This window comes from Apodemus sylvaticus, chromosome 1 (genome assembly GCF_947179515.1).
Source record: "Apodemus sylvaticus chromosome 1, mApoSyl1.1, whole genome shotgun sequence".
Classification (NCBI taxonomy): domain Eukaryota; kingdom Metazoa; phylum Chordata; class Mammalia; order Rodentia; family Muridae; genus Apodemus; species Apodemus sylvaticus.
In genome coordinates, this window is record NC_067472.1 from 5,947,146 (window position 1) to 5,971,745 (window position 24,600).

General features: G+C 42.4%; 3 protein-coding genes across 11 annotated transcripts in view; 1 reads left to right on the forward strand and 2 right to left on the reverse strand.

Annotated features, from left to right (window-relative positions):
- Vti1a (vesicle transport through interaction with t-SNAREs 1A) overlaps positions 1-2,106 on the reverse strand; it is a 308,900-nt gene extending 306,794 nt beyond the window's left edge. For 2 of the 5 annotated variants that reach the window (XM_052183476.1, XM_052183503.1), the window contains exon 1: positions 1,567-2,088. In XM_052183476.1, coding sequence (XP_052039436.1) covers positions 1,567-1,660 — 94 coding nt within the window. In that variant the 5' untranslated portion in view covers positions 1,661-2,088. Of the gene's footprint in view, positions 1-1,566 lie in introns of all 5 variants that reach the window. The other 3 variants (XM_052183483.1, XM_052183466.1, XM_052183493.1) reach the window with 2 other exon arrangements.
- Positions 2,107-2,116: 10 nt separating this feature from the next.
- Zdhhc6 (zinc finger DHHC-type palmitoyltransferase 6) lies at positions 2,117-18,960 on the forward strand. Of its 5 annotated transcripts, none has more exons than XM_052183426.1 (11): positions 2,117-2,338; positions 3,353-3,563; positions 4,863-4,954; positions 6,435-6,594; positions 8,339-8,500; positions 9,465-9,518; positions 12,552-12,719; positions 13,403-13,444; positions 14,287-14,432; positions 14,518-14,564; positions 18,378-18,960. In XM_052183426.1, the coding sequence occupies exons 2-11, from the start codon at positions 3,477-3,479 to the stop codon at positions 18,479-18,481; spliced, it is 1,062 nt and encodes a 353-aa protein (XP_052039386.1). In that variant the 5' UTR covers positions 2,117-2,338; positions 3,353-3,476; the 3' UTR covers positions 18,482-18,960. The 5 variants fall into 5 exon arrangements, with proteins under 5 accessions (XP_052039386.1, XP_052039396.1, XP_052039403.1 ...); XM_052183436.1 differs by having other exon boundaries at positions 2,117-2,276; XM_052183443.1 differs by lacking the exon at positions 2,117-2,338 and adding an exon at positions 2,459-2,630.
- A 1,509-nt stretch (positions 18,961-20,469) lies between these two features.
- Positions 20,470-24,600, reverse strand: part of Acsl5 (acyl-CoA synthetase long chain family member 5) — a 44,863-nt gene continuing 40,732 nt past the window's right edge. Inside the window, exons 18-22 of the mRNA XM_052183524.1 lie at positions 23,450-23,593; positions 22,884-22,985; positions 22,283-22,354; positions 21,674-21,823; positions 20,470-20,745 (exon numbers count right to left, since the gene is read on the reverse strand). Coding sequence (XP_052039484.1) covers positions 21,683-21,823; positions 22,283-22,354; positions 22,884-22,985; positions 23,450-23,593 — 459 coding nt within the window. The 3' untranslated portion in view covers positions 20,470-20,745; positions 21,674-21,682. The remainder of the gene's footprint in view (positions 20,746-21,673; positions 21,824-22,282; positions 22,355-22,883; positions 22,986-23,449; positions 23,594-24,600) is intronic.

Below are 24,600 nucleotides of genomic sequence, written 5' to 3' on the forward strand. Positions count from 1 at the left end.
ACAAACAAAATACATTAAAATCCAAAATGAGCAAAATCCAACTGCAATTGCATGGTACTCTGAGGCTCTGGGACTCAATTCAAAGTCTCATACAAAAATGGCAACAACATCAAGATGATCTTGGGCAACAGAGACAAGTGGGATTGAAGAGAACAGGAGAGGGGAAGTATTGTGAAGGCAGGAGGCCATCATCCACTTCATAAAATCTAAGGCAACACAGCTCTGTGGTATATGCTATCTTGGCTCTCTCCCCCTGCTCCCTTCCTTGAACTCATAAACCTCTCTAAGACATCAGGCACCTCCTTCAGAGCTAACTGGGACTTCAGGAGGTCAGTGGGATGGAGGCTCAGAGGTCCTGGATCCGAGCAAATATCCCTAATAACAGAAAACAGGTGGGAGGGGGTGACGAGGAAGAAAATTATTTATAAACAAAGACTGGGGGAAATTCTGGATGGGGGATGAGGAATAACTTAGATTCAAGAGAAGTTACTGCTGTCACCTTTACTGGGCTAACCAGGTAAGAAAGTGAAGATACCCACAATTCTGCAGACCAATGAGAATCATCTCTCCTAGACAGTATGCTCCAGAGCTGAAGTAGAGGCAAGTTCAGCAGCCCAGTGATCATTCAATTTCCCTAACGAAACTGAGCCAAAAAAAAAAATAAATAAATAAACTCATAATTTGTTACTAACTACTCAAATTAAATCTGTACTTACAGAAAAATCCTAAAACACTATTTTACAAGTCACAAGATATATTACAATCCAGTTTATTCACCTACACACACACACACACACACACACACACACACATTTTTCTGAGCCCTTAGAAAAGAAATGTCAAGGAAATCAGACCTCCCACCTTCACACTGTTGACAACCTAGCATGCAGGGTAATACCTGGGAGATGCTGAATTCTTAAGTGAGCAAAATTGTCCTGTACCAAGTTTCATCTTCACAGATGTCTATCAATTAATCTTCACAAAAGCCCTGAGAGAGGTATGAATCTCTCAAACCAAGAAGGAAGTTTTGAAGGATAACGAAAACTTGCCAAGGAGACAACTTCTAAGTGGCAAGAGTTAGACTTGAATTCAGGCATCCTAGCTTGTCACTCTAGTGTGCCAGGAATAAGGATAATAATCTTATTTACTAAAACGACAACGCTGCTGCATTTACAGATCCACAATCTTGACACTTTCATACAGTTCCTTTTAATAATCTCATAATTATATTTTACAAAAGACCAAAAAAAAAAAAAAGATAGAGAAGAAATTAAGATGCAGAGCAATGTTTCCAAGGCTACACAAGCTTTTAAAAGGCCACGGTGGGGTAAGAACTAGGCAACCACCACCCCCACGCCCCCAAATGGTTCCCATGCAGAAGGTGCTTTGCTTTTGAGGCGCATTCGGTGCCTATCGTAACCAACTACTAAGAACCCAGCCCTCCCCGGGCCGCCAGCACCGCCCACACCAGCCTCGCGCAGCGCCGGCGACACCAGCGAGCCCTGGAGGCGTTCCCCGGCCCCAGGCGCTCCAGGCCGCCCCCGCCCGGCCGGGCAGGGTACTCACCGGGAGGGAGCCGAGGGACCCTGGAAATCTTGCTGGTGATCTCAGCAGTGAGCACTGCGAAGTCCTGCTCGTACCCCTCGAAGTCGGAAGACATGTCAGCTCGGGCACGGCCGGCCGGAGCCGGGGTTCTAGCTCTGAGCAGGACTCGCGAAGGGCGCCTGGCCTCGGCGCAAGGACCCTGTGAAGAAGTCTCCACAGCACAGCGGGAACCGGGAACAACTCCCAGCCCAGCCGCTTCCTGGTTGCTCTACGCAGTCCTTGTCCTCCGGAAACTGCGCTGCCTGCGCCTTTTCTTTTCCACTCAATCTTCGAACGTAAAACTAAAGAAAAAGTTCACTTTCAGTGACCCCCTAAAAAAAACAAAAACAAAAAAAAAAAAAAACAAAGCCTACGAAAACCCACACATGCTCTCGGGTATCACAGAAAACATTTCCCCCACATTGCACATCCAGGGGAACGGCTGGAGCGCCCCCAAGCTCTAAGTTGCAGGCGCGGGCTTTCCGAGGGAAGACTGACGCCGCGCACCTGCCGGAAGTGACTGTGGCGGAGCTTGCGCCGAGGGCCCGGGCGGGAGCCTCACAGCTGCGGTGTGAGCCAGAGACGCGCGGGTCCGAGTTCCTCGTGCAGTTCTCGCCGTCTGGGTTCGCATTCGGGTTGCTTAGGACCGAAGTGCTCATGACAGAGCTATAAGGAGGAGAGAATCTATTCCGGTGAGCCCAGGCCGTCCCGGAAATGCGATGGCCGTGGAGCGGGCTCCGGAGACCAGACTGAGGTGGGAGTCACCGCAGGGGGTGCAACCCGCTTGTGAGGCGGTCTTCGCCCCGACCTAGTCGAGCCAGAATCGCCAAAATATCGAGCCCAGCCTCGCTTAATAAGACGTTTGTCCCGTGAGTGAAGATCCCAGAGCATCCCGCACCACTGCATGGGCGGGAAACTGAGGCAGGCATCGGGCTGGCGCGTCAGCTCCGTGGGAATCCGTTACGCATACGTCATACCCGTGTATCATAGGTCTTTTCCCGGCCCATTTCACTCCATTCAGAACTCAGGTCTACAACTGTTCCCCCGTGCGTACCTTCTTCCCTTCTCCCTCCCTCGCCCCCGGAGGGAATTAATTAATTTTTTTTTCCTTAAATCTGCTTTGTACTCGTTCTCGTGCACTGCCTTCAGTCGTGATTTTTCTCACGCACACATGCGGCTTTCTCCTTTTCATCTCACCCTTGTTCCTGTACCTTTAACCCCGATCGATTGCTAATATTGGCGCATCGGAGAACAAGTGCCGGTTAAACTTATAATACACAAAGTGTTATATGAGTGGAGCATGTCACAGTTAACTCACAACTCTTTGGAAGGCAGTTTAGAACGTCCTAAAAGAAGCTTGGTGCCTTGGCTTCTGTTCTGGACTCAGCTGTTACTTGTGACCTTGGGCGATCTAATCACAGTCTCTCTAAGCCAGTTCCTGTTGTAGGAAGAATTAGATAAGTAATAATTAGATAAGACCCTGCTCAGCTCCCTAAGCCTTTGTTCTGTCAAACGATCCACTAAGCGCAGAGTAGCCGATCCTTTCTGGCAGTTTGAACAAAGGAGTAAAGCTGTTTAATATGTCCGGTTTATATGCACTTCAAGCTCGGACTGTGTTCTGGATAGGTCCAAAGTAATTCTTTTTGTGCTTGATAAGATGTGAACCCCATACTAGTGTGCTTTTGAGGTGCTGATTCAGTGCTTCTTGGAGTTAAATAAATGGCGTATGGACTTTTTAAACGGAATTTTCCCATCTTGTTTTCTTTAGGCTGTGTTTCAAACCAACCTAGATTCTCCTACTTGAGATAAAGAGTTCTGGAGGCCACCAGTAAAAATGGCATGCTCCACATCAACGCCCCATCAGCTGAAGGCATGACAACTCAGGAACACACATGGACTTGTTACACACAGAAATGTGTGCACAGAAAAAGGAAACCTCTAGTTCTTTAGAAGAAAGAAGTCATTCTTCACCAAAATGGGTACATTCTGCTCAGTAATCAAGTTTGAAAATCTTCAAGACTTAAGGAGGCTGTGTCATTGGGGTCCCATAATAGCTCTTAGTGTTATAGCAATATGTTCTACAATGGCCATGATTGACTCTGTCCTGTGGTATTGGCCCTTACATACAACTGGAGGAAGTGTGAATTTCATCATGTTGATAAATTGGACTGTCATGATTCTTTATAATTATTTCAATGCCATGTTTGCTGGTCCTGGCTTCGTCCCTCGGGGGTGGAAACCGGTAAGAGAAAGATCCATTTTGACAATGGTCATTGCATAATTTGTGTTTAGTTTACCATTGTATTACATTTTGCTTTTACCTAATCATCCTTTGTCCTAGGAGACACTGGTGATACTCCAGTTATTGGCGATTACTTATGTGTAGAACTTTTGTCTATTTGAAAATAGTGATCTACCTTAGCTATTTCCAAAGCAATTGAAAACTTGTCCTATTGGGATTTGGTGGTGGTGCTGCTTAAAGGATTTGTGTGATAGTCCATACCTTAATCTCCACACGGAGAAGGCAGAGGCATGTCATGTCATCTTTAAGCTGGGCCCACCTGGTCAATATAGCAAGTTTCCAGAGAAGAAGAAAGGGAGGACGACACTTCAGGTTGGGAACATGTTGGAAAACATATCCAGAAACTGAAGCACCTTGTATAACTGCAAAATAAGCAAAAACAAAACAAACAAGCAAGCAACAGCAGGGACAGGGGCAGGGTGGCAGCTAGCTCAGAGTATGTGGGAGCTGCTTGCACCACAGGGATGTCTAGATGTTTTAGGCAAAGCCCTGGCAGAGGACTATGTAGGAACAGTATTTTGATAATACAGAGATTTAGATGAGAGAAAACGACCAGTTAGGGAGTTCCTGAAATGACTCAAAGAGGAAAGATGGCCGGGGCAGTAATTAAGGATGGAGAAATTTCAGAAAGTATCAACTCATACTTCACCCTGGAATCCTAGTCAGGTTATCTAAAACAACTCCCACTAAGAGTGAAGAGACTTAAATCTCCTTAAGTAGAACCAGCTGACTCCAGATTCAGGTTGTGTAGAACAGAAAAGAAAAATAATCTCTGAGAAATCTATAGAATGTAGCTGTCCTTACAGTTTAACACGTAAAATATGTTAGTGAAAACACAGGCATTGAAAATATGAGTTACTGACCCCTTCCCCTTCATCCATAAAAGAAATGTAAAGCACTCTAGGGACCTTCCTACATAAAACCCAGCTTGCTACCATGTAGGTCAAGTAACTGACATGCCTCCTTTTCTGTCAAGGAAAAGTCTCAGGATAGCATGTATCTTCAGTACTGTAAAGTCTGCCAAGCGTACAAGGCGCCACGCTCACATCATTGCCGGAAGTGTAACAGGTAGGTGACTTCTGTTTACTGTGCCTGTCCACTTGGCTTCTCCCCTTTTTGTTGTATTTCCCATCAGGATGGTAGAATCCATTTTTGTTCCCTAAAACTGTCAGATTTTATTTCTTTGTTGCTGGGATGAAACACTGACCAAAAGCACTTTTGGGGAGGAAGGGGTTTTATTTGGCTTCAGGTTACACTCATTGTCAAAGAAAGCCAAGGCAGGGGCTTGAACCAGAAACTGCGGAGTGCTGGCTAGACTTGCTCTTCCTGGCTTTCTCAGCTACTGTTTTGGTTTTTGAGGTTTTTTTTAGACAGCCAGGCCTACCTAGTTGTAAGTGGTACTGCCCATGGTAGGCTGGTTCCTTCCATGTCAATCAACGACCAAGAAAATGATGCCTAGATAATTCCCACGGTCCGGTCTAATGGAGGCATTCCTCTTGGGCCCTCTCCCTAGGATGTGTAGGTTTGGGTCAAGTTAACAAAAGCTAACCAGCACAGCAAGGCATTCACCTTGTCAGAAATAGTATCAAAATACTTGTCTGCAAGGTTAGTTTGCAATTAAATATCAACATGGATAATTCATTCTTTTATTAGAAGAAAGAGATTTTTTTTCCTAGAAAAATATATAGACCTTCTGCTTCTCAACCCACAAAAGCAAATTAAAAGTTATTATTTTAGCTTTTCTCATTTGCTGTGTCAGGATTAGTGGCATCCATTGATTACAATGTTGACTAGCTTCAGAATTATTTTGAGTCTGAATTAGACCGGTTTTTCTCAGATTCATTCATATATGTTGTCAAAATTTTAATGGGAAGAAAACTGAAACACTATAAAAATGCAAAATATGCCAGGACCTAGCTATTGGCAACATCTGTTGATTAATACGAAATTTAGGAAATCTAAACTAAAATCTGGTTTGTTGCTAGGAACTTTTTCTTTAGCAAAGAGACAGAACAAGAGTACTGTGAGGCTGCTTCCCATACCACCTTTCGTGCTGAGGTTTGTGGGGGCCAGAAGCTCTGTTTCTAACAGGTACTGAGAAAGGAAGGAAGTTGCAGTTGTGATTGGAGAGCTTTCTACTCACTGTCTGCAGTCACGTGTGACTGTGTGTCAGTCTGGAGTCACGTGTGACTTTGTGTCAGTCTGGAGTCACGTGTGACTTTGTGTCAGTCTGAGCTGCAGGAGTAGCAGCCGAGCTTCCTCTCTTGTACTGAGACTCTGGTGGACCTACACGGTTTCTTTATGCAAATTGTGGCAGACATGCTTGCTGTAGAAGCTGTTGTCATGTCAGCTCACTCTTGTGCTATTTAGAAATTTAAAGAAGCCACCATCTATAACCTCAAAAAGTCATAAGGATGTATCTACTTTATGAGAATTAATCCCGTAACTCCTGAACGTATTGGTTTCCTTGTTGCTTGATCTTTTGGAAACTAGAGCTAAAGTGGACCAGATTTTCTGCTTTCTACTTCATCCACATTTTTCTTAATAGATGTGTAATGAAGATGGATCACCACTGTCCCTGGATCAACAACTGCTGTGGTCACCAGAACCACGCCTCATTCACGCTCTTCCTCCTGTTGGCCCCTCTGGGCTGCATACATGCTGCTTTCATCTTTGTGATGACAATGTATACACAGCTTTATAATCGGGTGGGTGAGACAGTACCATACTCCCTTTCCGGCTCTTTGGAGTAAGTAACCTTATCAAGGTCACTGACAAGGTCGCTTTAGAGACCACACTGTTGGGACGTAGCTGGTACAGCAGCTTTGCTTATGCTATCAGTTCCTCCTTTTAAAAAGCCCTTACCCTTGAAAATAAGGACAGATTATTTTATTCTGGAAACTCGCATTTTATGCTCTTGTTGAAATTTATGTTTATTGTTTTCCCTTATCCATGGTTTATTACACTTCTCACTTGGTGGTTATGGTGAATCTAGTGAGCAGAAAGAACCAGAAGAGACCCTGGGACTTTCCATCTCACTCCATTCAGTGTTTGTAGCAGATTGACATTCCTTTCCTAGTTTGGACCATGGAGCAAGCACACTTGTAAAAATAACACATCAACCAGAAACACTTTGTGTCAACTTTTGGACACTAAGCTTGAGATAAAAAGTTCAGAGGTCGTACACATTTTTTAAAAAACTCTAAATAGACTTGGAATTAAGAGAGGGACACAGGCCCAGTAGGTATACAAAACACTGGACAGTACCTGTCCTTCACAGAGGGGTCAGTTCATATGTTTTTAGCCAGTTTGTAGTTTTCAGTCAGTCCTAACATAGTAGTGCTAATATTCCAATGTTTAGGAATCTGAATTTTTATATGAGCTCTCCAGACTTAATGTTAGCAACTAAGTTCTATGTTTTTTGGATCCACAAACATAAAATTACTTTGTTGCTACCTCATAAACTATAATTTTGCTACTTTTATAATTTTTTATGTAAATATCTCATATGTAGGATATCTGATTTGTGACCTCCAAAGGCTTCAAGACCCACTGGTTAAAAGCCACTGTTTTAGAACATCATACATGCCAGGCAGTACACATCTGCAGGGTCTATTTATCCAGCACCTTGCCAGCTCTTGAGCACTGTTTATGGAACGTGCTGGATCTGCTGCTGTGGAGAATACTGTAAATTTACAATAGCAAGGAGACAGTGGAGGCGTAGTGTTCCCTTGTTGTTTATGACTATTGGTGTTTGCAGGAAACTCTTCTGAGGAAACATCCAAAACTAAACTGAAGAATAACGAATAGTGGAGCTGTGGCTGTCTGCAGCGCAGTGTTAGACCTTATGCCTAGTGTGTGTGCTGCGCTTGGTTTGACTCCTCACACTCCAAAAAGAAAAAAGGCGCTGTGCACAGCAGTGGGAGCCAAGTGTTCATTAGAAACTGCCATTTGCTGCAGTTGCCTTGCCAACATATCACTATTATTATCTTTTTGGTCATGTTGGGGGTTTTTGTTGAAGTTATTTCCCCCCATGGGTAGTCTGCCTGTGTGCATGCATGTTCATGTGTGTGGGTGCATGTGGGGAGGGGTGGGTGCATGCCTGTGGAAGTCCAAGGCTGACGTCAGGAGTCTTTCTTAATGGCTCCCACTTTTTCCACCGAGGCAGGATCTCTCTATTGAGCTTGGGAGTTGATAAAATTGTAAGATCTTGTCTCAGGGTGACTACCAGCTTTCCCTGGGAATTCCCTGTTTCGGCCTTCCAGACTCTGGAAGGGTAGGAGGGCCACATGCCTGTGGAACAAGTATGTGAGTGCTGGAGATCCAAACTCAGTCTTGAAACGTAGACAGCCAGTGCATTATCCACTGAGTCAGCTCTGGTGGCTGTAGCCCCTCTTCTCAAGTGTGGTTGCCCTAGCACGCATTTCACATGTGCATTGTTACTGCTTGCAGCTGTCCTTCGGGTGGAACACAGTCAAGATTGACATGAGTGCAGCCAGGAGAGATCCTCCTCCAATTGTTCCCTTCGGATTGGCTGCATTTGCTGCCACCTTGTTTGCCTTGGGATTAGCTTTGGGAACAACCATAGCTGTTGGGATGTTGTTTTTCATACAGGTAAAGTTCTTACCTACCTCCGTCTGAAAGTTGCCATGTTATTGGGTCTGATTGCAAAGAAAGAGGTAAACCTGCATGTAAAGATTGAGTATCAGGCAGTGGTAGCGCACACCTTTAATCACAGCACTTGGGAGGCAGAGGCTGGCAGATTTCTGAGTTCAAGGCCAGCCTGGTCTACAGAGTGAGTTCCAGGACAGCCAGGGCTACACAGAGAAACCCTGTCTCGAAAAAATAAAATAAAATAAGATAAGATAAAGTAAGATAAAATAAAATGAATATAGGGGAGAAAGTACTTTTGCTTAGCTATAGGCAATTAGCTTATCACCTATGTACAGTAGGAAATTTTGAGGTAATTTTGCCAGAACATGTAGCCTCTGTATGTAAGACATACACCCTGGTATAAGTCTTTATAGTTGAGAAAAATGCTCTCACCCTACATGATCTTCAAATCATCCCAAAAGGGCTTGACAGAAGAATGCCTTCCTCACAGATAAATGAGTGACCTTTGAAAAGGTTAAGTGACTCATTCATAGTCACCCATTTGTGTGCTTGGGACTCATGGATATTAATGAAAATGAGGCTCCTGGGGAATGCACAGAGATTGGATTTTTTTTCCTAATTCTTATAATTAAGGACATTAATTTAAAGAAAATTAAGATCTTGATGTAAAATTGTTCACACATGGACTTAGTTATAGCAAAGAAAGTAAGGCGGGCATAACCTGTGTTACTCCTTTCTATGTCTCTGGGACTCAGCTGTGCTTTGGGTGGGCATGATGAGTTGGGCGTAATACTGTAATGCATTAGTTTAGATGGGCTGCATACTGACTGCTGCTCAACATTTGCCATCTTTGGTGGCTTCATCTATGAGATAGAATAAGAAAAGCTATCTCGAAATTAGGATGATAATGGTCTGAAGTAAACCAAAGTAACATTGTTAAACTTCATTGTCATTTCATTTCTAGATAAAAATTATCCTCAGAAACAAAACTTCTATTGAATCATGGATTGAAGAAAAGGTAAATTTAATAATTGTTCCTTCAGTATAAAGCACTGATTAGCTAGCTTACTGATGACAGGATGTGACCCTGGGTCACTGGCGTGGCTGCAGGAAAAGTGAGCAAGGGGGCACTGAGACTTCCTCCACCATAAGGAGCTCCCTCAGCAAAGAACTGAAGACATCCACATTCTCATTCAGGCCGATAACAGCCATCTTGTCAGAACTCTTTGCTTTATCTGTTCTCGAAAGCCACGCAGGGCCAGGTGTGGTTAGTGTTTACGTGGGCTGGGCAAAACAGTAGTAGAACGGAAGTCTGCCATCTTAGGGCAGGGTTAGTCCCTGGCACCCAGTCTGTGCATTTTAACTTAGAGCCCAGTTCCCAGGCCCTGTGTTCTCAAAGTCATTTTATTTATATTTCCCCCAGATTACCAAGTTCACTAATGAGCTTGTGTATATGTGGTGCACACAGATAATTGCCATATTTTCTAAGTGAAAAAAAATTGTAAAATAAAAAAAAATTAAAGACAATCCATTATGTTAATATCACATTTTGTAAAAAGTAATTACTTTTGATAGATAATTAGGGCAGGTGTCCTCATCTTATAGATTTTCAAATCTCTTTAATCTGATTTAACAGAAGACAAAATCTCACACCTACTTCTGCATTAGGATCTCTTGAGACATATTACTTTGGTTGACGTTTATGTGGAAAGACCAGCTTCATACAGACTAAGTGGGAAAGTCTGGAGTATTTTGATGGATGTTTTAGACAACGATAGATATTGATTTTACATTAAAACTTGACAAGTGATTGCCTCCCAGACATCCCAGGCCTGTAGCTGAAACTTAGAATCTCATGTTTGCTTAGCAAGTCTGTCACTGAGCCTTTCCCCAGGCCAACAGGGAACATCTCTGTCAATTACTTTTTTGTACTCTTTTATATTAAAATTCATAACATTTATATTTAATTACTTATAAGCAACATATATAACTTTCATATTAAAATAGGAGTCTCTTTGAATATGGGTAAACTCAGAATCATGGCAATGAATATAAGTTTTCCAAAATTATCATTTTCACTTGAAAGCCTGAATTTGCTTCATGTGGGTGCTGACACCTTCAGTTGTTTACCTGTTACGGTGCTATTCTGACTTTACCTTTGAAACCACATTCACCACATAGTCAAGTTCTAGTCCTCTAGAGCACTCTGCCTAATACATTATCTAAATAGTTACTACTTACTGTTTTGGGAATAAAGATAAGAAAAAATGTGTATATGTTCTGTGGACATGCAGTGTTGGTTTGTTTATTGTATTTTTGAGCTATGGTTTCCCTCCAGCCCAGACCTGCCTCAGCCTCCAGTGCTCTGGGGGTCAGAGGTATCTCCATCATAGATCTATTGGTGGAGTCGTGAACACAGAGATTTAGTGCATCTCACACAGTGTGACAACTGACACAGTGTCCTTCTAGGCTCCTGGTGGTTTACCCACATTGCAGATGTCAGGATCATTATGAGAAGTTTGTCCTTGCTGAACCCTGGGTACAGTTCAGCTTCCATAGCTCATGCAGTATGAGGCTGTTTACAATGTCCCCCTATTTACAGTGTTCCCTGTTTACATTGTCCACCTGTTTAAAGTGCCCCGTTTCCTTCACCAGTCTCTCTCCACTGCCCCATCTCACTCAGAGCTTATACCTTTATACTTCTACGTTTTTTCCCATGTTTTTCTTCTACCTAATTTTTTTCCTCTCAAGATACAGTTTAGGTATTGTTTCTTTTACTGTCTGTGCTTGGCTGAGTACTATTTACTGACTTTTCCGGTAAGAATGCCATGTGCCTGTGTTTGCTTTTAGTGTGGTATTGATACTGTCTCTGTGTCACTGAGTGCTTCTCTTAGGCAGACATGTGTCTTCATTATTTTTACCATCTTTACATTTTTTTTCATATGAAATAGCTTATATTTTGGTTTTTGAAATTCAGTCCACCTTGAAGAGTCTGATATTATCATTTGGCCAAGCATGTGCTTTAGCACTGAGCTGCACTCTGAGCACCTCAATCTTTGATTTATATAAAAAAGGGGGGGGGAAGGGTCAGGGAAGGGATAATTACTCTCTGTTATTCAGGATTTATAAAGTTCAGTAAATCCGTATTGTCAAAGAGCAGCTCTCACACCACAGGGTTAATCTGAGGAAGGCAGAATGGTGTAGAGACTGTGATGGGAATCAGTGCTGATAGCAGCTGGCGGGTTTTGCTAAAGATCATGGCCCTATATAAAACTGTGTTAATCTAGAAATTATTAAAACTGGCACTTTATCACAGACAAAACTTCAAATAAGGAAATAAAATTCTCCAAAAATGTCTAAGATTACCAGATACTAATGTTGAATGTGCTTGCACAGGGGCTACACTTGCTTTCAAATAAAATAATCCATGTTTGTACCACTAGGTGGCAATAGACTTTAAGAAATTCAGAGCTAGTTTATGTCCAGAGAGAGCTATCCATTTAAATGCCTGGAATATAAGCTGTGCCATTGGAATATGACCTGTAATAGAAGATACAGTGTGTGTGTATGTGATGACACAAAACACAACACATGAAATTCCTTCACAAAGTTTGCAAAATGTTCTTTGTAAAATAGTGCCTCCATATTAAGTTCCTGGGCATTGGCTAACCATAAGACCATAAGACCTGAGTCTATTAACAGCATCACTTCTTTTTACCTATACTCTCTTGTGCTGTGAAGCAACCATAAGCACTGAAGGGTTTCTGCATAGGATACAGTTAGCTAATTCTTTTATAAACCTTTGGAATGCTTGTTCCTAAGACATACCCTGTCGGGTGCTTTCTGGGGTATCACAAGCAAGGTTAGTATTCTCAGTTAAACCCCTCTATACTGTGATTAAATTATATTCTCTGACAACACTCCTAATAGTCCAGCAATAAAGTATTTTTATGAGTAACACAAATTTCAAAAGTTAGTATTCTCAGCAATGTGTTAGCAAAAGCCACTGCAGGTAGAAGTGGCTGCCATTTTCCACCTTTGTTTTCCACAGGCTAAAGACCGAATTCAGTATTACCAGCTGGATGAAGTCTTCGTTTTCCCTTATGATATGGGAAGTAAATGGAAGAACTTTAAACAGGTGTTTACATGGTCAGGAGTCCCTGAAGGAGATGGACTAGAGTGGCCAATACGAGAAGGGTGTCACCAGTACAGCCTAACAGTGAGTAGTTCTGTTTAAAGGGCCTTCCTCTATCCTCTGTGCTTACTTTGTTAACTCCCACAACTTCCTGAGAGTCTGTAGTCATATTGTAGTGCTTGAGTTTTCCCTAAGTCAAAGTGAGTCTGATATACATAGGGATTCTTAGCATCATGACCTTCCTTTATTCAACTCTTTCCTGAACATTCTAGACTGCTGTCATAAAGTCCAGAGAATCTGGCCTTTAACCACCTTCTGTCCTGCGTGAACACCTTGATTGTCCTTAGCACTCAAGCCTGTCCTTCAGTTGTCCTTAAGGCCAGGTACAGCCAGCCCTGTATTTCCATACTCAGCCTAATACAATTCCATCAGTAGTTTCTGACTAAAGGGGAAAACTTTAGTTGAGACCCATTAGCAATGAGTTTTCTAGTTTGTCCATTAGAGAAATCACTGCAACTCAGCCTAGCAGCTTGAGAGAACAAAGACTATAACCTCCCTAACCCTGGTGCCGTGTGAGCACCCCAAGAGTGCACAGAGGTGAAGACTTGAAAGAGCAGATTCTGAGAAGGCTCCATCCCAGACTGTGGCTCAACAATAAGAAATGCTAGAAACGGGGCTTGGGACACCTTCAACACTGACGGAAGGGAGAGGCTGCTCAGTACTGACACAGAATACTTCATCTGTTTCCTTTTATTTCTTCCAACCAGATAGAACAGTTGAAACAAAAAGCGGACAAGAGAGTCAGAAGTGTAAGTGGCTTATTTGCGATGGTACTGATTCCTGTTTTCTCCATTTGGACATTGTGTTTTGTTGTAACTTAAAACAGTTGGCTTTTATTAAATAATCTTCCTTTCTTATTGCATTTATTATTTATTGTGCATGCATGTATAGTACAGGGAGTTTTGCTGGAATCTCCTACCATGTGGGCGCCAGGGATCATTATTTCCTTATATTTGTTGAAATACAATGCAATTCACTTTTTTTCAGACTGTCTCACTGTATCCATGATGGTCTCAAACCTACCTTCCTCTGTCTCTGGAGTGCTAGCATCAAAGATGTGGCACCATGCCCAGCTGATACTGTTGACTTGTTTGAAATACTTTAAGCTTGAGGTTTCTAAGGCATTTAGTCAGTATATACTGCTGGCCTAGAAAAATACCTTTAGTCAGCTGATGAAACCACATTTACAACCACACCATCAGATAGTGATGATGCCATCTACACCCAAAGGGGGATCTAAGTTAAAAATAAATACAATAAAAATCAAGGTCCTGTTTATACTAGCCACGCTAAGCACCCTATAGCCACTTGTCTAGTTAGCAACCTATTTAAGACCAGAGAGAAATATGCAGACACTTCCATCATTACAGAAAGTTCTCCTGGACAGAGATCATATTCATAGTAGTTGTGTGCTTGAAATGATGGATCAGAGAATCCAGAAAACAAGAAATATCCTTCCCTGATGGGAAATTCGTGGGAGAGATGTTTTATCATTTGATAGTTTGGATCTAAACTTAAATTTTTTTATTCAAGCTTAAAAGAACGCAGATATAGTAAATACTGAGATTCTTCTTCTGACCACTGATGGCAGGTTCGCTATAAAGTCATAGAAGATTACAGTGGTGCCTGTTGCCCTGTGAACAGAGGAATCAGAACCTTCTTCACAAGCCCCTGCACTGAGGAACCTCGAATTCAGCTGCAGAAAGGAGAGTTCATTTTAGCAACAAGAGGGTTACGGTAAGAGATGGGAATGCTCCATTTAGTCAACAGGAACAGTGGCGTTAACTTCAAAATATTTAATTTAACCTTTTAAATGTTTCAGATACTGGTTGTATGGAGACAAAATTCTTGATGATTCCTTCATAGAAGGTATGGAAGTGGAAGGGTATGTTTAAAGTATGTGACTGTTAGCGATAACCCCAAATTCTTAAGAATAACTTATGCATAATCACATGTAAAACGTTTAGGAAACTATATAGACATACAAGGATGCTTCTTACACATTTTTCTGCAGCACTTATATTTATCAAGTTTTGTTGATAATAGCTATTATCATCTAAGTCTTTACTTGACTATGTGGCAGATACAGTTCCCATAGGCATCTGTGGGTAATATGGCAGATTAGAAGCCACCTGGACACAACCCAGTCAAAGACAAAGTCAAGATTAAACAATTAGACTCTATTCCTAGAAGAGAAGTATCTGGAGAAATACTAAGGCCAGGTTCAGGCAGCATCTGACTGTATCGTGCTGTTTATGCTGGGCCTGGCCAGCAGCTTCCATGAAGGTGCTGTCCCCTCCTGGACATGGACTGTGAGAGGAGTGAGCTGGAGGAGCCCTGTGCAAGCTGCCAATATGCAGCTATAGCCTGTGCAGAGAGAGCCCTAGAATATGACTGGCTGTGGTGACACGTGAACTTAGGAGCTGCGATTCTTCGTGGGCACCCAGGGTACTAAGTGAAAGTGAAATCTGCTGCTGTGTTGTGAGCCTCATGTCTTCTGGCATGTCTGTCAGAAAAAGAAATCCATGCTTTCTTGGAATCTCATTGCAGAAAGCCTTGAATTGAAAACAAACAAAAATAACAACAACAAAAACGGTTCTAAAAATCAGAGTTATAACTGATGTGGAGCACAGGGGAGTGGTCCAAGACCTGGGAATTCCAACAGGAAGTGAACTTCCCCACAGAAATGCCTCTCATCAGCAAGAGATCACTGAATTTGAAATTTGAGACTAGCATCCCTACCTGCAGACTGCTACAAAGGCAGCTAGGAAGAACTGTTGGCCAAGGCTGCAATGCTTTGTTCCCACCTTACCTCTTTTCACTATTTTCTCTTCAGTTTGATCCTGACTTCTGTGCTTCCTTGTTAGGCTGTGTCTGTCAGTATAGTCTTGCCTGAGGCTTCCTCCTCCTCCTCCTCCACCTTGTCCTGTTTCTCTTACCTCCAAAGCCAGCACTTTGATTCCTGCTTTACTCATCCTCTTCTTTCCCTCCCATGCCCTCTTTACCTACTGATGCTCTTAGCCTAAAACCAAGTTACATTTGCCCCATTCAGAACCCAGTGCTGCTGCCTCAGGCCCCATGAGGGGCACAGTTGAAGTCTGCATTTGCCTTCCCAGCGCAGATGAGCACCAGCGCTGCTGTCTTTACATGCTATTGAAGTGAAGACACTAACCAGAAAAACCCACATCAAACAAAACTAAGGAGAAGTGAGCAGAGGGAAAGGAAGTAGCAGAGGACACCTTCGTCCCAACAGACATACAGAGCACAGAAATGTACAGACCTCAGACCACAGCTCAAGGGCACCTACCCAAGCTCACAGCTTCTCAATCATAAACCAAAGCTATGGAGTTAGCTAAAATGGCAGGGGAAACCTTCAGAGTCCTGCATCCTAAAAGGATCACTGTCCAGTAAAGAATGGAGAGCAGAGGAGGGCAGTAAGGAAACCTCTTCAGAACCTAGATAAGAACATTACTAAAGTGATGTCAGTCATTTGGCAAGAAATTTAAAAGTGCAGGAAAAATTCAGTAAGTAATTAAGACTGCCAAAGAAAAACAAAAATGCTGCAAGTGAAAGCCAATCAAAAAAGAAAAAAAAGAGAGGCAGGTGGATTTCTGAGTTCGAGGCCAGCCTGGTCTACAGAGTGAGTTCCAGGACAGCCAGGGCTATACAGAGAAACCCTGTCTCAAAAAACAAAAAACAAAAAACAAAAAAAACCCCAAAACCAGTGTTCGCTTAACCAGGCAGAACATGGCTATGGACAAATGGCTCGAGACAGTGATGTACTCAAAAAACCAAAAACAGCAAGACAGAAACTTCCAAAACCTCTGGAATGCATTCAAGAAACTAAACCTAAGAAAACAAACTAAAATTGGGAGATAGTCTTAATTTCATAGGCAGTTTAGTCAATGAAATTAGAAAGTTTCACAAACTGAGAGGAAGAAATGGATACTCAAACATGAGATGCATAATGCGTGGAGAGCCCTAAATAGTCAGGGTCAGAGAAGAACTCAGTCAAGATGTCGAAAATGCGAAGGAAAGGCAAAGGCAGACCTGTCAGAATAATCCCAGATTCTTGTCAGTAGCCACAAAAGCCAGGAGCACTTGGGAGGTCAGAATTCAAACACAGAAAGTAAATCGCTGCCAGCAAGGAGAACAAGTGACAAGGACTGTGGTGGAGGCTGGGAGCCCCTGTCACTGCTGTTGGGATGGGAGACTGCTGCAGCCACCCGGAAACAATGTGGAGGCTTCTCAAAAACTAAAAATAACTTCCATATTTAAATGAGTCTTCCGTCCTACCACATTGACACTTGCACACAATGATTTATTGCTGAACTATTCACAGTAGCCAAGGAAAGAAAAAACAGCCTGGTATTCACCAGTAGATGAATGGGTAGAGGAAATACAGTACATACACTACACACAGTGAAGTTTTTATTCATATATAAAGAAATATTAAATGTCATTTCCAGGAAAATGTATGCAACTGATTTTCATTATGAAGCTCAGACAAACACTACAACCTGTTTTCATATGTAGATTCTAGCCGGTGGTTTGGGTATGTTTAAACTAGAACGGGTAAGATTTTAAAAGAGAGGTAATTGGTTATTAAGAAGAGGATTAGGAGGAAGATGAGGGCAGGATAGAAGAACCATTATCATGAGAAAATTCATAATTCTGTATGCTGATTTTTAAAATTAATCAAATTCTGATGGATGTCTTAGGCAGGAATTGTCTTTTGGTTATCAGTGAAAGCTGAAGCTCAGAACTGCTAAGCAAAAGCAGCTTGCTCACAGCCCAAGCTACAGATACAGAGACTGACTGGGAACTGTGCAATCAGGCTCCAGCTCCCCTCCCCCTCAACCCTCACACACACACACACACACACACACACACACACACCGTGTCATATTCGCATCCCCTTTAAGGGAAAATTCCTTTTAAAACTAGGGTTAAAGCCGGGCGGTAGTGGTGCACTACTAATCCCAGCACTCTGGGAGGCAGAGGCAGGTGAATTTCTGAGTTCGAGGCCAGCCTGGTCTACAGAGTGAGTTCTAGGACAGCCAGGGCTATACAGAGAAACCCTATCTCCAAAAAACAAAACAAAACAAAAAAAACTAAGGTTAAAATTTTAAAGATCAACCTGGGATGTTCTTAAAGAAAATACTTGGGATTAATCATAAGTCTACTCCATATAACAGCTTTGGTGATTCTAGTATAGAAATTCATATGTGGGGAGCAAATAGCTATAACCCCAGTATTCAGAAGATCATAGGTTCACAGCAGAACCTGAACTACATAGCAAAACTCTCTCTCAAAAAAAGGAAGAAAACAAGAAAAGACTTAAGAAGGAAATGCAGAGAGGCTTTAGGAAGGTCATCCTTGGAATGGACTACAATGGTATGCCTGAACAGTCACCACATATTAAGTAACCGCAGATCTGGTTAGGCACTGTTTAGACCACACTAGCACTGTTCCTAGTTGATGGGATAGGAACTAGATATTTGCTATTCCCTAGCTTGGTAGAACCATTTGGAAACCTTTCCCTGGCCTGTGTCTGAGAGCTACTGAGGGGACAGCAGGAAGTCTTAACAACTTATCTTCACTTGAAGCAGTAGAGCTTGCTCCCGGTAATGTCACCTGGTCCTGCCACCTGCTTCACTGTGGCATCACTTTCTCCCTCAGGTACTTCAAGAGTAAGAGGGTGGTTTCCTAGAAACTGTGTGGAAAAGTGTCCCTGTGATGGTGAATCAGATCCAGCCCCAGAGGGCGAAAAGAAGAACAGATAGCCACTGTTAAAGTATGATCATTAAGTCTTCATTACTTGAAAATCCACACGTAGTACCTGAGAATTATGCAACGAGCCTACTCTGCTTAAGGTATTCTTTCCCTCAAAGATGCCCTAGTGCCATGACTTCAAAAATTTTTATTACCATTTTGAAACAGAAGCCATTCTGCATATGCCTTTGAATTCCTGCCGTCTTTCCTCGTCTTCCTACTGCAGGAAGGCCGTCCAGCCGAGTGAGCAAGTTGCCCTTTCTGTGTGCCGCCGCCGCACATCTGTCTTCACCTGCAGCTCTGAGTCCTCACTGGACAGGAGCACCTTGCATGTGGTTATTCTGTTTCTTCCTCAGTTGACATTTCCTTCCTAATATTCTAAAGACTGTAAAATTTGTCAGATTCAATATAAACTCAAATTTGGTTACTTTTAATAATGCAGATTTTGTCAAATCCAATAAAAGTCAATGGATGTTCTGTAAAAATTATAGTTTTCACCAAAAAGCATTTTTTTAGTTTGCTTTTTGGTTTGTTGTTGTTGTTGTTGTTGGTGGTGGTGGTGGTGGTGGTGGTGGTGGTGGTGGTGGTGGTGATGGTGGTGGTGGTTATTTTGTTTTCTGAGTCAAAAGGTTTCTCTGATGTCCTTATGAAAACACTGCCCTGCTGTCAGGTATAGTCTTCTTGTCTTGAGTCATGAGCCTTAAGACATTCAGTTGAGTATATGAGCCTGTTACTGTTCATATACTTTCCAGCTTTACATCTAGTATAGATCACTAGTGGCTGTTTCTGTCTACTTTAATATCAAAACCTGAAGCTTGTGCAAGTTCTAGGATCTAAACTTACAGGTGAGCTTTCTGAAACAGGCCGGCAGAACTGCAGGAGGAATTCTCCCTCACTGGACTTAAGTAAGCTGATTGAGCATTTCTTAATTCTTGCATTCAGGGAATTAAGGCTTCAGGGGCAGCCAAGCCTACAATAGATAAAAGAGGTAGGCACCTGGGTGCTCAGCAAGAAGCAGGTGTGGCTGTTGTTTCCCTGTTGTAAGAGCAGCAGATGAACAGTCAGATACAGATGTTTCTGAAGGTGGGATTCTCTTGAGTTGACAAAGATAAGGAGACAAAGGGAAGTGTCTATATTTTAGACAGAACCAGCAAGCATCCACACTGGTAAAGCCTGGTGTGTTTCAAGACCACGGAGGCAACCATTCAGATCAGCTGGAGTGAGGGGCATATAGAAAGGGAAATCAGAGATGAGAAAGCACTAAACCACCATGCACCCAAAACTTAGTCCTGCTTTTCCTTTATTTCTGGTACAGACATTGTTTCAGTCTTGCTGAGCTCAGGGTGTGGGAAAACAATGAATATTCTTGATCCAGTTAGCAGCCAGAAAGGAATACAATTTAAAATTAGAGTACTACAGCCAGACCTGGTGGCACACACCTTTAATCTCAGCACTCCAGAGGCAGAGGTGGGTGGGTATCTTAAGTTGTAGGCCAGCCTGGTCTACATAGAAAGCTCCATGCCAGTCAGGTTTATAGTAAGGCCCTATCTCAAAAGAAAAAAGTAAAGGAGAAAGAGATTAACATACATCAAAGGAGGGAAAGGGAAAAAAGTAGACTTCTTTAGTATGTGGGCCTGGCTTAAAGGCTCAGTACTCAGACCTTGGTAGGGTGAAAATAGTGCTCCTATCAGTCTATCCCAGTAGTTCCTCAAGTTTATAACAATGGTTATTTAATTTTGATACAGGTTCTCATTATGTAACCCAGTCTCACACCTGCAGTGCACTTGCCCTGGCCTCCTGAATGTTGTAGTTGTGGGTATGTGTCACCACACCTGGTTACAAGACTGTTCAACTCAGGTACCCCAGGGAAGCACTTCATTGTCATTTTCAAATCAAATAATTCTAGTGTATGGCCAAAACTTAAAATCCAGCTGATTGTTCACATGATTCTTTTTTGATGCTAATTCTCATCACAGTTCACAAGACTGCAGGCATAACATAATATCTGTAATAGTTTATTTCAAAGATTTGACATTTACAAGTAGAGGCACCACATGCTATCTGGCAGTAAAATACTGCTGGGACTGAAGTCCAAGGAGAAAGATCCAGAGCTTCCATCACAGAAGACAGGCCTGCAGTGCAGGCGTCACATCCATCTTGCCCACAGTGCTTTGTTCCCAACTCAGGACAGTACTTTAGTGCTTGCTTCATTTACTGGAAAAGTTTGTTGGACATAGTTTCCGCTTCTTTCCCCCACAGCTTCCAGCTCAGCAAACTGTAGAGAACAGACCATATCAAAAACTGACACTGCAGACAACACTTTAAACAGCATTCCCTTCTGACCCTATCTGCTGTAGGGATATATTCCTCCAATAAAGTGGGAATTAATATTCCCAGCTCGGAATTAGAGAATTTACTCTGTTACATAGGTCCTTGTTCCTTTATTATATAAACTTTGATGTACACATAAGTACATAGAAGTTTGTCTCATAAATACAATTAGTATGGGTGGTAGGTTAAAATTCTACTTAGTAGTTTCATGGAGTAACTGAAAAACATGAATTATAACTTAAAAATCTCTTAATCTGTTAAATCAATGGTTCTCAACCTATAGGTCATGACCCCTTTGGGGGGGGGGGTCACAGATGAGTTTTCTTAACATCTCAAATATTTTTACATTATAATTCACAACAGAAAAATTAGTTATAAAGTAGCAGTGAAATAATTTTATGGTTGGGGCCACCACAATGTGAGGAGCTGTATTAAAGGGTCACAGCATTAGGAAGGTTGATAACCACTGTATTGGAGGTCTCAGGAAGTGCTGAGATGCCAGCAGACAGGGTTTTTATAAAACATAAAACAAAGAGTACACCTACAGGATCCCTGGGGCCCTAGAACTGGTGATCACTAATCAAGATAACACTGGCATGGCAGTCACGAGGAACTGCCACAGAACACAGACCTAAAAAACAGCATGGTGATACAGCAGCCCTAAGGTCTAAAATGTCTAAGAAGTATTAAGCTGGGAGGAAGATCTTTTATTCTGGGCAAGGGTCTCACATTGTAAGTATTCTACAGTTTACAAGTATAATGGATAAACACCAGGTTTGATGAAAAAGACAAAACATGGGATAGATTTTGGGCCATACTTCTGCAAGGCAGCAGAGCGGGCAGGCAGATCTCAGGCCCTCAGCAGTAAGTACCTTAAGCTACTACTCCTCAATGCTCTCATAGAGGCTCTTGATTTGCGTCTGGAAGAACTTGGCAAGCTCCACGCGTTTGGCTTTCAGTGTCGGAGTCAGAAGTCCATTTTCAATAGAGAACGGCTCTGGATGCACAAAGATACTTTTGACCTAGAAGGTGAGCATATGTTGATGGTTGGTACCTCATCTGTAAACAGTGATAAACTGCAAAGTTTATTTCACTTTATAAGAGAAACTTTATGGTGGGACAGTAAAGACAGACTCATGTGCATTCTGAGATAAGATCTTCTGCTGTCCAGGCTAATCTCCAACTTGGCTATATAGCTTAGGTCAATCTTAAACTTCTGTCCTTCCTCTCCCACCCATCATACAGATTACAAGTATGTTCTACCACATCAGAGTAATGTGGCCCTGGAGATTGAGACTGTGTGTGCTAGGCAAGCACTCTACCAACTGCGCTATACGTGACATTTGTATAAGTGGAGTACAGAGGACAAATAATAAAGGGCAGAGGGGACAGAATACATAAATATATTAGTGCCCTTGGGAGTTAAAGGTTGGAAGCCAGTGTAGTGGGACTTGAGGGACCAAAATATCAGCAGTACATACCTGCTCAAAGGACTTTAGGCCACCTTCTTTCCCAACTTTCTGCAAGTCTTCTAAAATGGCTTTCCTTACACACTGAAATACAAAACATCACAACATGTGTGTCTGAAGAGAGGTTTAAGTGAAAGGCTAAGCAAGAACTTACTCAAAATGCCTGAAAGATTTGGATAAAACTGAGATATAAAAAGTATGTTGAAGCATATGTACTTTGCATTTCCCAAAGGAGACAAGAAAATGGAAAGGCAAACCTAGGGGTTAACAGGTTCTGTCTAAAGGCATTTTCCATTCTCACACCCTTTCCTCTCAAGCAGCATGTTGCTGCTTAAAAAAAAATCATTCTGTGTTTTAAATTCTACATTCTTTCATTCTAGTAAAACTATCAAGTGCAATTACCTGTTACAGAAGCAGGAAGAGTGTCCCTGCAGAGAGGAGGCTCAGAGAACCCAGAGGTGCTACAGCTGGGAGAGCTCTCCCTCTGCTACAGGAGGCCAGGATACATATGCAGTCTCTCAGCCATGCTTACTCGGACAGCGTTCTCAATCATGTCTACTTGGAGAACATTCTCAATCATGCTTACTTGGAGAACATTTTGACCCATGCTTACTTGGTTTTGGCACAGTTCTTCAAAGGATCCCTTTACCCCAATCTTGGCTGCAAATGAGGGAAGTGAATCTGGGTCAGGAACCACCACTCCTATCAGGAATGACTGTGGAAAGGAAATGAGTTGTAATAGATAAGACCTTCAGACTGATCTGATACTCAATTCCTCACCATACAGTGTCCCACTCTGCACTCCACTGCAAATATGTTCTATCTGAACCTGACTCCTCGAAAAGCACTTGTCATTAAGCTTGAAGAATCGGGTCCCTAGCTGATCCATGTTGAAAGTTGCCCTACCCAAGCCCCACAGGGCCAGTTTAAGTGTAGCTTATAAAGAACAGTTTGTGTCAGAGGAGCTACTCAGAGTGGACACCAAGAGTTCCAAACAGAAAGTCATGTGACATAAAAGCTACCTCTTCAAGCAGTTGTTTTAACTCCAACAAGTTATTACCTGGATGTTTATGATTCAGAATGTAGTTTTGTAAGCCGGGGCATCTTATCTGAACCCATCTATACAAATGTCTTCTCTGGCTATGAGAACCAACACAGGCCATAAAATTGGTGTATTACCCGTAAGCTCTCCCCATGGACAAAAACTTGCAATACTGGTCTGCTCCTGGAATAAACATTTTCAATCTTCTCTGGAGCAATGTATTCTCCTTGGGCCAACTTGAAAATATTCTTCTTCCGGTCGATGATTTTCAGAGTTCCATTCTGTATGAAGCAGATAAAAGCATCAGTGTTTTGAATCCTTGGAGATTGTTATCAGTAAGAAGGCCAAGGGTGTTGTCCTTATTTAAAATAGGTTCTCTGAAGATTTCTGTGTTTCTCTTGGCTTTGGAGAAAGGAGAAGTGACTTCCACAAAGCCTGTCTGCAAAAAGCCATGCAGTGAGCCTCAGGGAAAGCCCCAGGGGCCTGCTGGGTTATGCAAATGGATGCCTCATTTACTGAATTGCATCCTCCAATTTCTAATGACTTATTTCCAGCTGCCCCATCTCCAGGACTCTGAGAAATGGAGGGGTTAGCTCTTCCTTAAACTGCTGAAAGATTAACTTCCCCTGCCATGTTACTTCAGGTAACTTCCAGGCTAAAAGAGCTGCATGCTACTGATCAAGGCAGCCTGTAATTGGGCTTGTTGGGACAGAGGCAGGGCTGGCAGGGCACTGACCACCATCACAGGTCATATGCTGCTTCATTTCCCTGAACTCAATTCCTGAGGTGTGCTTATCTTCTTAGGAATTTGAATTGTAGAATTGGGACTTTGGTCAAACACTATCCACTTGAGCTTGCCATAAGTAGGACTCTATACTGAATTAACTCCAGAACCATCAAGGAGCCAGATTTAAATTTACACTGAAGTAATCAATAATCTTCAGCCTATTATCACTCATGGGGGTTGGAGGGGGAATATCTTTTACCTACCTCATGGGTTTAAAGTGGGGGACACTGATTAAACAGAAACTTTTAAACCCAATAGATAAAGCATATTGTGGGAGTCTCTTGGTCAAGTATTCTGAATCTCTTAAGTCTTGAACAATGAACAAGAAAAAGTTTGAAGAGGTAGTTACAGCCCCACTCCCCTAACACAGCTAAAGAAAACCTTTGAAGAAGAAGAACCTTGCGGATTCCCCTGTGGGGCTTACACCTCTTCATTATAAGCATGTTGTTTCCTCTCAAGAAAACATGAGATTTTCAGCAACTACTGCCAATTGTTCATCAG

Coding starts and splice junctions, on each gene's coding strand:
- Zdhhc6 (XM_052183417.1), top strand. CDS start 3,560: ATGGGTACATTCTGCTCAGTAATCAAGTTTGAAAATCTTCAAGACTTA. Junction 12,720..13,402: donor GTCACCAGTACAGCCTAACA/GTGAGTAGTTCT, acceptor TCTTCCAACCAG/ATAGAACAGTTGAAACAAAA. Junction 13,445..14,286: donor CGGACAAGAGAGTCAGAAGT/GTAAGTGGCTTA, acceptor CACTGATGGCAG/GTTCGCTATAAAGTCATAGA.